Raw genomic sequence first — 16,856 nt, 5'->3', positions numbered from 1 at the left:
TAGAACATGTCCTATTCTTGTCCGCAATTGTGGACAAGAATAGGCATATTCTATTAGTGCCGGCGATGTGCGGTCCGCAAAATGCGGAACCACACATTGCCGTGTCCGAGTTTTGCGGCTCCGTAGATCCGCAAAACACGTTACGGACGTGTGAATGGGGCCTTAGGGGGACATTTATCAAATCAAATACATCAGTTTTGCTGCTTAATAATGTCACAAGTTATTCATTCGACTCCAGTGTTTTCTGCAACATTTAGTAAATTTTTGCGACATTTAGTGAGCCTCGCCACTTTTCAAAGTGGTCTATGGTTAAGGAATAATAGTGAGATTAGATCTGGATTATGGCGCATTTACTATGTGCATCTTTGGCATAAATCACAACTCCACGCCAGGCAACCCCCTGGTGTACTTTTACACATAGAGGTGTAAACCACATTGCAGTTATGCCAAATATATTAATGTGCGCAATTTCATATATTTGGTGCCGACAGACTGGAAACTGACACAGAAATGACCGCAGATGAGTAATGTCCACCTTTATGCAAGTTAGGCTACTTTCACACTAGCGTTCTTGCTGGATCCGGCAGGGTTCAGCAAAAACGCTTCCGTTACTAATAATACAACCATCTACATCCGTTATGAACGGATTCGGTTGTATTATTTTTAACATTGCCAAGATGGATCCGTCATGAACTCCATTGAAAGTCAATGGGGAGGACGGATCAGTTTTCTATTGTGGCAGATTTTTTGGAGAAAACGGATCCGCCCCCATTGACTTGCATTGGGGGTCATGCCGGATCTGTCTTGCTCCGCATCCCAGGACGGAAAGCAAAATACATGTTGCGGCTTGCTCTCCGGTATGGGAACGCAACTAAATGTAACGGAATGCATTTTGGAGCATTCCGTTCTGTTCAGTTCAGTTTTGTCCCCATTGACAATGAATTGGGACAAAACGGAAGCGTTTTTTTTTTTGGTATTGAGCCCCTATGACGGATCTCAATACTGGAAAACTAAAACGCTAGTGTGAAAGTAGCCTTAAGGGTTCATTCCCCTGGAGGGTGGGGCCTCTGTGCACCAGAGCTCCTCACCTTTCCAGTGCTGTCCACACCCATGGCACTCTGAAGACCTAATCTGCATAAAGAATAAAAGCCTTGTTTCCTGGGAACGCCGCAGCTGATTTTCACAAGACAGTCATCATTTTAATTAGCAGGATCAACCCTACCAGGCACTATACCTGGTTTAATATGGTTGATTCTGCTGACAGGCGTCCTATAAATATTTACTCCCATTTCCACTGTATACACATTATGTGCTGTAAAAACACTGGAGTCCTGGCAGAAACCTAATGTTTGGCTGTGTTATATACAGGAGCCATCCATACAGGAAAAAATGCATATAGCTATCGATTTATGGTAGCCGTTGTTCTTAAAAGGATACAGCCATGCCAGAATCTTCTACAGTTTTGGCTTGGTCTTTATAGTCACAATTTCTGCATATTGTAAATCATTATGTACCGTGTTTATATTGATTACATTCATGTCGCTTTGTTTCAGGCTAGTGTGGGCAGTGGAAGTTTGTCATTTAGTGGCATGTCCATGGACTGGAATGAGGTTTTAGCAGATTACGAAGGTATGGAAAGAAAACTTTTAAAGACATTTTCTCTAATGCCGCAGCCTGCCTCAAATAAAAGATTCATACGTACCTGCTCCCTACTTCTCCAGTTCTCCCCACTGGCTTCTGCATTTCCATGTTCTGGTCGCGAGACTGTTTACATCCGATTATGCATGGGCATGGTCACTTGTTCCACTGCAGCCAATAACTGGCTGCAGCAGTGATGTGCCACTTGTTATTGGCTGCAGCTGAGCATGTGACTAGGCCCATTCCGGGGACCAGAACATGGACACACCGGAGCCAGTGTGGAGGACTGAAGTGGAGGATGCACCTTCTATTTATGGCAGGCTGCAGGCATTACAGAAAGTCTTCCCTGAGAACGCCTGTCCTCCATATGTCAACTGTTTACTACGTGCACTGCTAGGCTGAAAAGGGGATTTCCAGAGCATCTCCTACTAATCGTCAGTGTAATTCACAGATAGAAAACGGATGCCGTCTGTCTTCTGTCAGTGGTTTTCATGGGCTCATAGACTTCAATGGATGTGTATGGTATGCTACACAGACCAAAGTAGTACATGCTTCAATTGTTTTTCTACAGATCCACGGCCAGTGGAAAAACAAGAATGTGTGAATAAGTACATTAATATGAATGGATGATTTGAGGTCTGTGGAGAACATGGACAGCACACATCCACGAGTCACTGATGTGTGAATAGTCCCCTAGAGACAGCTTCTGTATTTTTTACATCTGGTGGATCAAAGAGCTGTGGTTCATAAGTGCGTTTCTTCCCGAGATCCTCACTAATTCCAAAAATGACATTATTTCTAGGAGGGCCCTCTAGAACAGTTTGTTCTGATCTTCTTGAATCTGTAGATCTATGCATCGGTCCTGGTCCGTTAAAAACTGGGTGACCCCAGCTTCTGAGCATTGTAAAGCAGGGATGGCCAACCTCCGGCTCTCCACCATGCCGTGCTGTAGGCAGTCTGGGCATGCTGGGAATTGTAGTTTTGCAACACCTGGAGAGCCTCAGGTTGGCCATCCCTGTTGTAAAGGATAACTTTGAAAATCTATCTGAGATTTCATGATAAATGGAGTGTAAATATAATTAAAAGCTTTCAAAGTATTAAGACAAAGCCTACCCCACTGGCTAGAAGTTCCTCCCACTCACTCTTCCTCGGAAGCACTGTGTATGGTATGAAAATTAGAATAGTACCCTGTCCTTGTATACATGTTTGTTTGCTTCATTTTGTAGCACGTGAGTCTTGGAGACAGAACACATCCTGGGGAGACATAGTAGAAGAGGAACCCTCTAGACCACCAGGTCATGGAATCCATATGCATGAAAAGTTGTCTTCACCTTCCAGAAAAAGGTCAGCTTTCTCTACAGTAGCCTAGACATCACACATGAGGTAATCTGGTGGACTGCAGCTGTCACTCGGTAGTTAAAACCACTCAGGCCTACAAGAAGTCTCGGTATGCCGTAGCCCAGGCCTAAAGTGACTTTGTTTAAATCTCATCCACTTTGCTGCTACTGTGAAAAGCTGCAGATGTGTGAACGTACACTCAGGGATGCCATGTTCTAGAAGACTTCTGTGTATTGTGTCATTTTAATACAGTCAAGCTTCCTGAGTTGTGGTCTGGTTTAACATCCCAATTGACATTTCCTTTGCAGGACAATCGCGGAATCCAAAAAGAAGCACGAAGAGAAACAGCTAAAAGCACAACAGTTGAGAGAGAAGTTGCGGGAAGAGAAATCCCTCAAGCTTCAGAAACTTTTGGAAAGGGTGAGTAGGGGGGTTTTCACTAAAATTGACCATTAGAAGGAAGTAATTAATCTATGAGAGTATTTTAAAAAGCAAAGCATGCTCTTCTCACTGTGAGCATGGGAAGCATCCATTGAAGTCTATGAAGATGTTTGCATCAGTATTACATATTCTTCAAATTCAGTTGCCTCCCTAGAAGTAGTCCATCAGCTTTACAGATCTGTGACACTGTTCACACACACATACAATCTGCCATGTGGACATATTGCTGCTTTGTATTGCGTACATTTGCTATTACGCTAGTGTGGAACAGGCCTTATAAGTAATGGTTTTCATTGGCCCTATGGACATGGATTTGATGCTCGCAAAGGTTTGTCCTGTTTTATGTAGTTGATTGACCTTGTTACACCCTTAGTGTAGGACTATAGGCCTTATAACACAATGTTGTGTAACTGCTCATTACCACCCTGGACGTCACGCACCTTGGTGCACATTAGGCTACAAAATCTTCTGTGACTTGGGGTGGACTGCGAAGGGACACTGGATAGCAGAGAACTGTGCCTGGCCATCCTTTTCAGGACACTTGCCTGACATTTTCTAGCATGACATGCCCAAGAGGAGAAAACATTAAAACATGGTTGTATTTTTCCCCCAAAACAGCACCCCACCTGTCCACAGATTGCGTGCAGTATTGCAGCCCATCCCCATCCATTTCAGTGTAGCTGAGCCACAATACCAGACTTAACCCATGCACAAGTGCTATTTTAGGGCTCTGTCACACAAGCCCTTTTTTGTCAGGAAGTGATACGTGTAGTGAACGCATAGTATCCGGACTGAATCCTGACCCATTTATTTCTATGGGTCTGTGTATATGAGCATTGTTGTTCACGCATCATCACTACGTTCACGAAAAATCGCTGCGTGTTCTATAGTGTGCGTTTTTCAGGCAGCACTGGCTCCATAGAAGTGAACGGGGCTTCCATGAAAAACAACACTGAACACAATAGAAAAAACAGGTCCTGACACAATATGTATCGCTCATGTGAAAGAGACCTTAGAAAGGCAGCAGCCATGCTTTTTCTAATTCCTTTAAGTCACACCATTCTGCTTGCTGTGTGCTGCCACAGTTGCCAACATGCACACAAGCATAAGCAGCGGGGTGTGGGGAATGCCAGGAGCTTATTAATACCGGAACAAGCTAATGCACTGTATTGAGTAGACTCCAATGTTCAGTTTGCATTGGAGCTCCTCAATAGTGATTGTAAAAATGCCTAGGTCAGCAAAAATAAGTGACCCAGCATTTCAGTCACAGATAAGGCATCAAACTGGTGACAGATTCTCTTTAATAAAGGTTATTTTTCAATAATTTTTGGTTATGACCACTGTCTTTACCATTGACGTAACTAGCAGGTGTAGCAGCTATGGGGCCCAACAACTAAAGGGGCCCAAATCCACTCAGACATGTACGGTGCAGTTAGTGGTAAAATGTATATAAGTTGCAGTGGAAAATGTAATTCTAAATTTTACTATGGAGCTTCATGGTTACATCTGCTGTTTGCATTTCCATTCTGTTCACCATTACTCTTTGCATTTTTGTTGTGCTGTGACATCACTACATTATTCCTGCAGTGATGACATCATATGAGTATTATACTTACATGTGACATCACTGTTTGCATGATTTCATTGTTGTACCATCACTCAGTAAATTATCCCTGTACTGTGACATCACTGTGTGTATATGCCAATGTGTGCACCGTGCCTATACTGTGTGCACATTATTCCACTATTATTTCATCACCACGTACATTATCCCTGTACTGTGACATCACTGTGTGTATATGCCAATGTGTGCACCGTGCCTATACTGTGTGCACATTATTCCACTATTATTACATCACCACGTACATTATCCCTGTACTGTGACATCACTGTGTGTATATGCCAATGTGTGCACCGTGCCTATACTGTGTGCACATTATTCCACTATTATTTCATCACCACGTACATTATCCCTGTACTGTGACATCACTGTGTGTATATGCCAATGTGTGCACCGTGCCTATACTGTGTGCACATTATTCCACTATTATTACATCACCACGTACATTATCCCTGTACTGTGACATCACTGTGTGTATATGCCAATGTGTGCACCGTGCCTATACTGTGTGCACATTATTCCACTATTATTTCATCACCACGTACATTATCCCTGTACTGTGACATCACTGTGTGTATATGCCAATGTGTGCACCGTGCCTATACTGTGTGCACATTATTCCACTATTATTACATCACCACGTACATTATCCCTGTACTGTGACATCACTGTGTGTATATGCCAATGTGTGCACCGTGCCTATACTGTGTGCACATTATTCCACTATTATTTCATCACCACGTACATTATCCCTGTACTGTGACATCACTGTGTGCTTTAGCCCTGCTCATTAGGAAGACCAGTCGTAAGCTTTTCTGAAAAGGTTGCTGAAAGTGGTGATTTTTCCATGGGGCCCCATGGTTACTTGTTGCGCCCCTGATCTTTACTTAAAGGGGTTATTCAGCAAATGATAATGTTGACTAGCGATGAGCAAAGCGAGCTTCGGATGTTACAAGGTACCGAGGTACTAGTCTGAACCGAAGCTGAGGTCGGTGTCAAGTTTTAAAGTAGATTTCCACTTTAAAAATCAACTACCAAAGTTATTGGTGCTCACGGAGCATTGGCCTCTTCTAACAGCTGATTGGAGGAAGCCCCGGGTGTCAGACCAATGCCGATTTGATATTGATGAACGATCCTGAGGATAGTCCCTTTGTAGTAGTCTTCATTTTTTGTAATGGAGATGTTTTTGCTTCATAGGAAAAAGATGTGCGAAAATGGAAGGAGGAATTACTTGAGCAGAGGCGCAAAATGATGGATGAGAAGCTTCTTCATGCAGAATTTAAGCGGGAGGTTCAGTTACAAGCCATTGTGAAGAAGGCTCAAGAGGAGGAGGCCAAGGTATGTCTCTTGGTAGTAGTGCACTTAGTGTAACACAGAAAATAATATAAAATATTCAATTTCAGGTACAGTATTATCATAGAGCTAATATTCTAATGTTCTAATACAACAATATGCTAGTCTAAGAAAGGAGATGGTTGAAGTGTTCTATGAGAAAATGTATTAAAATGCGTATTAATAAATATGGTGAATTTGTGGCTATCCAAAAGTCAGAATATGAAATAGCAGGCGTAGATTGGTGCCAAAATTAGTTTTTCTTGCTCTCTTTTTAATAAATTAGACTAAAACTTGGAGGCCACTCCTACTCCTTGTTGACCATTCCCACCTTTCTTTTTCTCTTTTTTTTTTGGCAAACATTAAACACTCCTGTACGGCCATTACACAGTGGATGAAGCCTTCTGCTTCCAGCTCCATCACTGTTGTGTTTCTGGCACTGGTGGCTGCCTCAAACGGCTGAGCTGAGGAGGGAGGTGTTGGACCCCCACCAATCTTTACAGTATTCATTCTGAGTTTTGCTTTACAGGTAAATGAGATTGCCTTTATTAATACCTTAGAAGCTCAAAACAAGCGCCATGATGTCCTAGCTAAGCTAAAGGAATATGAACAAAGGCTCAACGAGCTGCAGGAAGAACGGCAGCGTCGTCAGGAGGAGAAGCAAGCTCGCGATGAAGCTGTGCAGGTAATATTTGGTAACAAACAGCAAATAGTCTTTCAGATACATAAACTAGGAGCATCTGCCAGCATCTACTTTCTGTATTTTATGCTCAGGAACGCAAGCGAGTGCTAGAAGCAGAGCGCCAGGCTCGTGTTGAGGAACTGTTAATGAAGAGGAAAGGGCAAGAAGCTCGAATAGAGATGCAAAGACAAGAAAAGGAGCGAGCTCGAGAGGATGCAGCTAGGGAAAGGGCCAGGTAAGGTAGCTCCTTGTGGTCTCACCCTAGACCTAGGTTTTTTCTTTATTCTCTGCAGAAAGTTCTACACTTATTTCTGCACTGCTCTGACATGTATTTTTGAATTGATGGTATTTTCCAGAATGGTTGATATTTACGGGATGTACATCCTGCTGCTAAATTATTGCAATACACTAGCGTGCATAAGAAGCTTCTAATTGACCTCTGGGCTTACCTTAGACTGCCTGGAGTTGCCTCCTTCCTGGATTATGTCAATTAGCCCTCTCTACGTGTGATACCTAATGAAAGAATCATACCTGCACCCTGCCTTTCCATTCCATCTCCCTGGTTCCATTCGGTGATCTTCCCCAACATATTTACATCTAAATGGTATACAGACGGGGTCATGTGTGCCTATGCAGCCAATGAACGGCTTCAGCGGTGATGTGTCCAAGCACAGACCTGCCACTTGGGATCACATCACTGCCAAGCGGCGCATGTGACACCATCTGTATCCCAACCAGGAGTAAACAAGCTCTCGGGGCCAGAAGAATGCTGAACTAAGCCAGGGCTTCGGAACGAGGTATCACATGCCAAAAGGGCTAATTAAAAAGTGTCAAAAATCCGGGACTACCTCTTCAAGGTGGCCATACACATTAGGAGGTAGCTTGATCGTTGAACATCTGTTGTCTGGTGAATGATCGTCTTGCTGATGCAGCCATATATCGATATTGAAGGTTATGGCAGGTTTACACGGCTTGATAGTTGGGCAGATTATCAGGGCTGAAGATTCCTGGGAACGCTCGTTCCAGACAGTCTACCCGTCTAAAGGTGCAGCCGATCACCCGGTGACCTGATAACCTGGTCGGGAACCCTTTCTTCCCGATAGTCGGCTGCTCCTCCGCCCGTGTAAACCCACCATTACAGTTTTTCAGACTCTCCAACCGTATCCTATTACAGTATACGACCAGCCTTTGAAATATTTTCAGTAGCCAAACTTTGCTACCATGTTGCTTCTAGAAATTATAGTCGGTGCGTATTCTTTTCCCAGTGTCCATCTGCTGACAATTAAATTTCACTGCAAAAGTGACAGTATAGTGAAGTATTGAGCTGTGCTTGGGGAGCAGTTCGGTATCCGGAGTGCTAATAGGACTTTAGAAGCCATTAGAGAGAGGTTTAGACCGCATGAGCCTCTTCTTATGGAAAATGTGACGTCTTGTAGCCATAAATATAAAATTACATCACTGATTTGCAAACTCATAAATCTTTTTGCAGGCAGAGTGTAGATAATTCATAAATTGGAGAAATAATTGTTGAACTGTTTCTGATGACTGCTATATTGGTTTATAACCTCGGTAGCGGTAGGTTTGCTTATCCATGGTTTAGTTTAGTTTTTTTTTATTCGTTTTATAAAGTTAAGATGGAAGCAACTCAGATTTACTGTCTAAGACCTATAGATTGATAGATTAATGTCTCAGTCATCTGCCGGTAAATAGGCACATGGTGCAATTTATTTACTCTCAGTGTACTGGCCAGCATGCTAACAATTTGACTATTATATCTATGAGGAACATGAATGAACAAAGAATTTGTTCTGTGAAGCCTGAGATTATATTGCAGGGGTTGTCCTGTGAATTATGGAAAAACTAAAATGTTAGGCCCCTTTCACACGAGCGAGTTTTCCGCGCGGATGCGTTGCGGGAGGTGAACGCATTGCATCCGCACGGAATCCTGACCCATTAATTTCTATGGGGCTGTTCACATGAGCGGTGATTTTCACGCATCACTTGTGCGTTGCGTGCAAATCGCAGAATGCTCCTTTTGTGCGTTTTTCACGTAACGCAAGCCCCATAGAAATGAATGGGGTTGCGTGAAAATCGCAAACAAGTGCGGATGCGGTGTGATTTTTCACGCATGGTTGCTAGGAGACGATCGGGATGGAGACTCTATCATTATTATTTTCCCTTATAACATGGTTAGAAGGGAAAATAATATCATTCTGAATACAGAATGCAAAGTAAAACAGCGCTGGAGGGGTTAAAAAAAATAAAAAATCATTTAACTCACCTTAATCTACTTGATCGCGATGTCGGCATCTCCTTCTGTCCCCTTTACTGAATAGGACCTGTGGTGAGCATTAATTATAGTTCAAGGACCTTTGATGACGTCACTCCGGTCATCACATGGTACGTCACATGATCTTTTACCATGGTGAATCACCATGGTAAAAGATCATGTGACGTACCATGTGATGACCGGAATGACGTCACCACAGGTCCTGTTGCACAGAGATCAGATGAAGCCAGAAGGATATGCCGGGCCGCGAACAAGTGAACTAAGGTGAGTTAAAAAATTTATAAGTTTTTTTTAACCCCTCCAGCGATGTTTTACTAAGCATTCTGTATTCAGAATGCTATTATTTTCCCTTATAACCATGTTATAAGGGAAAATAATACAATCTACAGAACACCGATGCCAAGCCCGAACTTCTATGAAGAAGTTCAGGTTTGGGTACCAAACATGCGTGATTTTTCTCACGCGAGTGCAAAACACATTACAATGTTTTACACTCGCGCGGAAAAATCGCGGGTGTTCCCGTAACGCACCCGCACATTTTCCCGCAACGCCCGTGTGAAAGAGGCCTTATAGTACATGACAGTCTCTTTGCAACAAACTTAGAACCAGTCCTGCGCCTCACAGAGATCTGCCCATCCATTGCTCTGCCAGATTTATTTCAAGCTGGCAGCTCAGGGGTGTGTCCTTTCCACTGCAGCTGGTGGCAGTTGAAGGGTGAACCTAAGAGAGCTGGACAGAGAATTTAGAAAAAGGGCAAACAGCAGGTGGCGCTATACTAATAGATTTCAGCAAATAACTCAGTGGCTACACAAAATTTTAATTACATGCAATTACAAAAGTTTTTAAATCCAGGTGCTGGGTTGAAAAATATAGAATATTTTTAGTGGGACAACCTCTTAAAGCAATACATTGAAGCTATTCATATTGAGAAAGTCCAAGGTATATAGTATATATAAGTATATAGAAAAAGTATCAGTGCATAGAAAAAACCTAATGGATTATCACAAAGGGATTCTGCAGTTTTTTTTATCCAGAGGATAGATCATCAGCATCTGATCGGCGGTGGTCCGACACCTACTGCCAGCGCTGCTGCCTTCTCAAACAGCTGATCGGCAGGGGGTCCCAGGTGTCGGACCCCCGCCGATCAGATGTTGATGATCTATCCAGAGGATAGATCATCAGTTTAAAAAAACTGCAGAACCCCTTTAACCGTGAAATTCAAATATTTTTTGATTCCTGGTTCTTAAACTTTGCACATTACATTTTTTATAAATCTTGACTACTGCTGGAAAGTGCACACAATTTTAGTGATTTCTTTATGGTAGCTTTTCTTTCCTTTGCACATAGGTTCTGTATAGCACCTTTTACAAAGTCCCTATAAATATATCGGGCAGCCTGGCAGCAAAGTCCTTAGCATTACTTTCAATAACTGTCTCCCAAATCCCCCCTTCCCCACAACTCTTCCATACACCCTTATTTCTGCCAGACATGTATGGATATGCAATAGGGAGAGAAGAGAAAGCTCCCGCCAGCGGCTGGTTATCTCCTGGGAGTACAAAAGGATTGGGTGAAAAAACTCGCCAGATCCTTCTTTCCCGTATCATAATCTGTTGGGAGCTCCCATACACATTAGGTTGTCGGCCGAACCCGCCATTAATCACTGACAATACACTAATTTGAATGGGGGCTTTTACTATGTCCATTCATCCATGGTGACAGCAGTCTTCATGGACTTCAAATATTCTCGCACATATTGTATGCACAGTGATGGCCAAATTGCTGCAGACTTTATGGCAAGCGCCATTTGCTACCCAACTTGGGATTTGTCCAGCTTTGCTGTAGCCTATCTGTGTTTTTGTAGCAATATACCAGCATGACTGTAAAATAAAATAAAAAAATACACTTAATAAAATACCTTATTAATTTGTGTACCCAGTACTGCTGCGTTCTTCTGATCTTTTTTGCTTGTGTAAGTAATAAAAGTGATATCCACATCACCACTACACTTATCCAGCATGGAAATCCAGTCCATGAAGAACCAGATGGACAGTTTTCATGCTGATCTTGCCTCTGTACGATAGTAGTGTTAGTCTGGACCAAAAATAGTGAATGCAGCAAGTCAACAAAGATTTGTTTGCACTGTAGCACTCCCCATCACTGACGAAACTTTCAGCTCTAGGGTGGGCTCACAAGGGGAGAAGAGTCTGCTGTGGATTTGCCGTTGCAAAAACTTTCCAAAATTGTACCTTTGCATAGCAAGGGTTGAAAGCCGTGGGTAAAACCCCCAGCAACAGTTTAAAAACCCCACAGAGCAAGTTAGTTAACGTTGCAGGTTTTCTCTACAATGTGTGGATGAGATTTCTAAAATGTCTTCCACTTTGTGCTGTAAATGCTATGGATTTACAACATGCAGGTCCACAGCATTTACTCCACGTGTGAATCCACCCTAACAGGGCATACATTTTGAAAAACATATTTTTTAAAAGATGGCATCAACCGCAGGCGTGGACTGGCCATAGATCCTACAGGGAATTTTCCCAGTGGGCGGATACCCTTAGGGCCTCCTGAGCCCATTTTACTGGCTCTGACCAGGTACATCCTACTGAAGGAGCTATAGGAGTCATTATTAGAGAAAGTCCAGGCAGCATCCTGAAGGTAGGGCTGGCCTGGTGTTGTGTCCCACATCTCACCTCCTAATCTCCATGTTCCGTATCCATATTAGATGTTACAAGGTTAGATATTACATGGCAGGTATTGATGGGCACTACAGAGGGAGAGGTTCAGGGGAGGTACTTTGTGCTGCACAATGGTATTTAGTTCTGTGATATGCAGGGACAGCAGAAGTAGGCGGGGCCAGTAGTACCATACTGCAGCACAAAATACCGCCCCAGCAGAACCAAATACCACAGTGCAGCACAAATTACTGTCGCCCTCCCCACAGTATTTAACAGTTTGACCATCCTGAGGATGGTGATACAGTTGAATTCAGAAGGGCACCTACAGCCATTGGTCAAGTGTATAAGTACCTGATGCTCCTGCATTAAATAATGCTGAGGGCATCAGGCCATTATGTATCCAGCTGGTGGCCATGAGGAGGACAGAGGCAGCCCATTGGGTATCGGCCCACCAGGAAACTTCCCTGTAGGGTCTATGGCCGGTCTGCCCCTGTTTAGGGGAGTTAATCACACGGGCTGCATCAAAATATAGAGAATATGAACAGCAGATCCTTTTGCGGGAGGTCGTGAATGTGGAGACCTCACATCCAGAATGTATTACTGGGTGGGATGCAAACATATGAGAATTGCCTGAAACTAGGAACAGAATATCAGGGATCTGAAAAATTTATAAAAATAATAATTAACTCAATATATCCACGAACGTGTGATGATGTGTTTGTAGACTTTAAAACTACAAAATCATGTCCACATGTGAGCCTGGGCTTTAACATCATTGCCTTACAGCATTTGGTTCATGTGTTGAATTGAAATAATAGCATCAAAGAGTTCTTTTCCATTCTTTGAACAACTATAAAGGAATGATACCACATATATAATAGAAATGAATACCGCACTCGTACTGCCTGTGCCTATGAAGGAATTATGGGGCACATTTATGAAGACCGGCGTTTTAGACGTCGGTCTTAATAAAGCGCTAAACTGGCCATGAATTTTCCGGAGTTACGAGGAGACACATCCAGCGCCAGTTCTAAATGGAAGACAGCTTCCTAGCTGTCTTACATTTAGACCATTTTCTTTGCCTGAAACAGGCGTAGAAAATAGTGAAGGAGACGGGCCTGCCATCCCTTCCCTGCCCATGCCATGCCCATTATTTTAGGCCTGGCGTTATCGGGGAAAAGTTTCAGATATCGGTGCAGCTAACCATTGCACCACTATACATGTATTTCAGCATAGTAAATGACCCCCTATGTACCTATAGCAGTTAATACAACGTAGGTCGTCCTAGAGAGGCCTTTTCTTCCACTATCTCTCATACTGGAGTGCCATTCTACCCATAGTCCAGCTTCACATTTAAGTCTATTTGGCCAATCAGAATAATTACTGACATGAACTAACTTACATTGTGAGCTGCACAACGTCCTGTCCTGTCTTCTTTCTGTTCCGTTCATTAATCACTGATCAATGTCACATCTGAATTAAAGGGACAGAGAAGAAAGGTTGGCCGCTCTGACAGCAGCACAGCAAGAGGCTATGGAAGAGCTGCAAAAGAAGATCCAGCTCAAGGTTGGTATTCTAAGACTCCGAGGACCTGCAGTCACATTTGTCAGAATATAATCATTATACCTCATGTGGAGGGTGAGGTGGAATTAAATTAAGATACCTATGTTTTCTATTTAGTCACAAATTATGGCCTGGGGTTCTTTTTTTTTTTTGTATATGTTACGTGGCAGAAGGAACCATTCAAAGCATTCTCTTACCTAATTTCGGAGCCTAGAAAGCAAGATATTGGGACAGATAAGCTGGATGTAGCCCACCTAGTTTGTGCAGGGAGGACAGGACATGTCATTTAGTCTATTGGAGTAAACCACCTCTGAGACCTGAAGCTTTCAGTCAGCACCCCGCCCCAAATGATTCCTGTGCCTCGGGCCAGTCTCTCCCTCTCTAGATGTAATCTGTGAGCAGAGCGCTCTCCAGCAGCCTCCTGTGTTACTGCTTCACCGCATCCTGGCTTTAGAGTCAATTAGCATTGTGAGACTGCAGATTACTGCATGACCTCTCTAATACGACTCACTTTTCCCAGCTACAAGCCCTCTTTATACCATCAGAGGAGCACTCTGGTTGTGATTAGAGGCATCGGGATAGCATGCAGTCCTGTGGAGGCAGCCTGTCTGTTTCGAGTGCCTCTGTGTTTTCTGGTGGAGCTTACAGAAATCATATATCTCTCGAGTTGGAGATAGTGACTACATGTTGCATTACTTAGTTTGTAGTTTCATATACAATGCACGTATTATTTAGGACTTCGGTGGTACAGAATCTAGCTTATAGGAGAATGGGCTTTTTATCTAGGAATTTTAATTGAATTACGCATGGTTGATCTAGTTCTTCTTCATGCAGTTGCTATAAAGAGGTCTACAAAGAGAAAACCCCAAAATCCAAGTATAAAAATATAGGATAACTCATTAATATGTTATAAAAAAAATATATTAATCTATCTTTACACCACATGGTTAGTCCATCTAGTGTAAGGCTACTTTCACACTTGCGGCAGAGTGATCCGGCAAGCAGTTCCGTCGTCGGATCAGGCAATCTGCATGCAAACGGACAGCATTTGTAGATGGATCCGTCTCACAAATGCATTGCAAGAACGGATCCGTCTCTCCATTTGTCATACGGACAAACAAATCATTTCTATATATTTTTTTTTTCACATTTTGAAGGATGGATCCGGATTTGCGGTATCTTTAATGCCGGATACATTTCGATGAAAATTAATGCCGAATCCGGCATTCCAGCAACTGATCCGGAATTTTGGACGGAGATAATACCGCAGGATTCTGCGCTATTTGCTCCATCCAAAACGCAGTTCAGTGACTGAACTGATGGCATCCTGAACGGATTACTCTCCATTCAGAATGCATGGGGATAAAACTGATCAGTTCTTTTCCGGTATTGAGCTCCTGTGACAGAACTCAGTGCCGGAAAAGAAAAATGCTAGTGTGAAAGTACCCTTAATATGTAGATCATTTAATAGCAAAAAATATATATATGGCAGGTTTCGGCAAGGAAAAAAAAACGCTACATGCAATACATTTGGTATTTGGTCTCGATCTCCTTAACGGAGATGTGAAGGAGGCCTAATTCAGCCTTTCTCTTATCTTGTGGGGAATATCTGGTAACAGGGAACACTCAGCTGCACAATACATGTAAATAAGATACACTTCAGGCTTAAAGGGGTTTTCCGACATTTTAATACTAATCCAGAGGATAGGTAATCAGTATCTAATCGGCGGGGGTCCGACACACAGGACCCCTGCCAATCAGCTGTTTTTTCAGGAGTTCGATATTGAGGGCCTATCCTAGGTCATTAATATCAAATCGGTGGGCACCCCCCCCTTGCCTCTTCCTAGGCCAGTGACTTTACGTTCATCGGTCACTTAGCGTAGGCACTGTTTAAACATCCTAGTTAATTCTTAGTGGTAATAATGTATCATAAGCTCACAATCTCACAGCTCTTATTTGTCAAATTCAGCATGATGAAGGTGTTCGCAGACACTTGGAACAGATTGAACAACGGAAAGAAAAAGCAGCGGAATTGAGCAGTGGAAGACATGCAAACACAGACTATGCACCTAAACTTACCCCCTTTGAACGGAAGAAGCAGTGCACTCTTTGTGGAGTAATGGTAAGTCTTATCCCCTTCGCGTAACCCATAATACATGTACACTGCAATAGGAGGTTCTTTGCTCAGAGTACTGTGGTACAAGCTCAGGAGCTGAACCCATGCTGTCTGCATTGAGAACAGCTGTGTCCAATCCACGGTAACTAGAGGCCTGAAAATAGCCAGTGTTTCCCATCTAAGGAAGCCTATTAGTTCTAATAGGCTAACTATCATTATAAAATTTATCTCACACGGTGAACACTGTAACTAGAGATGAGCAAAGCGACTTCGGATGCTGCATCCGAAGCTGCTTCACTAAAACATTCGTTATAATTCTGTACGGAGATTCGTCTCTGTACAGTATTAGAATGTATGGGTTCCGATGAGCCGAAGTAAGTTATTCACGAAGTCGCGCGGTAATTGATTATTACAGTGAAAAACGTTGGAACCAAATTCGGCTTCGGTTCCAAGGTACCACTCGGAACCGAAGCCAAGTTTCGTTCCAAGTTTTGAAGTGGTTTATCTCTGTAATAATTAATAACCAAAGTTATTCAACAAAGTCTTGCGCAACTTCGTGAATAACTTACTTCGGCTCATCAGAGCCCATGCATTCTAACACTGTACAGAGATGAATCTCTGTACAGTAGTATAACAAATTTTTTTGTAAAGCGAGCTTCGGATGTAGCATCCGAAGCTTGCTTCGCTCATCTCTAGCTGTAACAATAAATCTAAATACAGGAATTACTATTATTGGTCAATTCACCTGCCAAAAAGTGGAATAAAAAGTTATTAGTCATGTGTACCCCAAAAAGATACAAAAAAACCTACAGGCCACCCAGCAAAACCAACCCCTGATACAGCTCTGCCATTGGAAAAATAAAAATTCTATGGTTTTTAGAATTATGGTCCAAAAGTAATAAAACATGCAAAAATGCTATATAAATTAGGTATAACAGTACTCATATAAATGCAAAGAATGCAATTAACATTTGATTTATACCGCACAGTGAACCCCATAAACCCCATTGAACCTAAAAAAAACCCTGGCAAAGCTCTGTCAACAGAAAAACAAAATAGTTAGGACTCTTTGAAAACCTTTCAGCAACATTCATGCTCCAAAAGCTGCTCCTTTCCTTCTGAGCCCTGCTATGTGCCCAAACAGCTGTTTATGACCACAT

General features: G+C 42.7%; 1 protein-coding gene across 2 annotated transcripts in view; it reads left to right on the top strand.

The window, feature by feature from the left end:
* Positions 1–16,856, top strand: part of SCAPER (S-phase cyclin A associated protein in the ER) — a 318,889-nt gene that overhangs the window by 141,140 nt on the left and 160,893 nt on the right. For both annotated transcript variants that reach the window (XM_040413608.1, XM_040413607.1), the window contains exons 11-18: positions 1,554–1,629; positions 2,865–2,982; positions 3,285–3,396; positions 6,236–6,376; positions 6,900–7,055; positions 7,145–7,287; positions 13,502–13,583; positions 15,550–15,702. In XM_040413608.1, coding sequence (XP_040269542.1) covers positions 1,554–1,629; positions 2,865–2,982; positions 3,285–3,396; positions 6,236–6,376; positions 6,900–7,055; positions 7,145–7,287; positions 13,502–13,583; positions 15,550–15,702 — 981 coding nt within the window. The remainder of the gene's footprint in view (positions 1–1,553; positions 1,630–2,864; positions 2,983–3,284; positions 3,397–6,235; positions 6,377–6,899; positions 7,056–7,144; positions 7,288–13,501; positions 13,584–15,549; positions 15,703–16,856) is intronic.

The sequence above is a fragment of the Bufo bufo genome, chromosome 1 (genome assembly GCF_905171765.1).
Source record: "Bufo bufo chromosome 1, aBufBuf1.1, whole genome shotgun sequence".
Lineage (NCBI taxonomy): Eukaryota > Metazoa > Chordata > Amphibia > Anura > Bufonidae > Bufo > Bufo bufo.
Note: the sequence above shows the minus strand (reverse complement) of the source record. Positions and strands in the feature narration are given on the sequence as shown.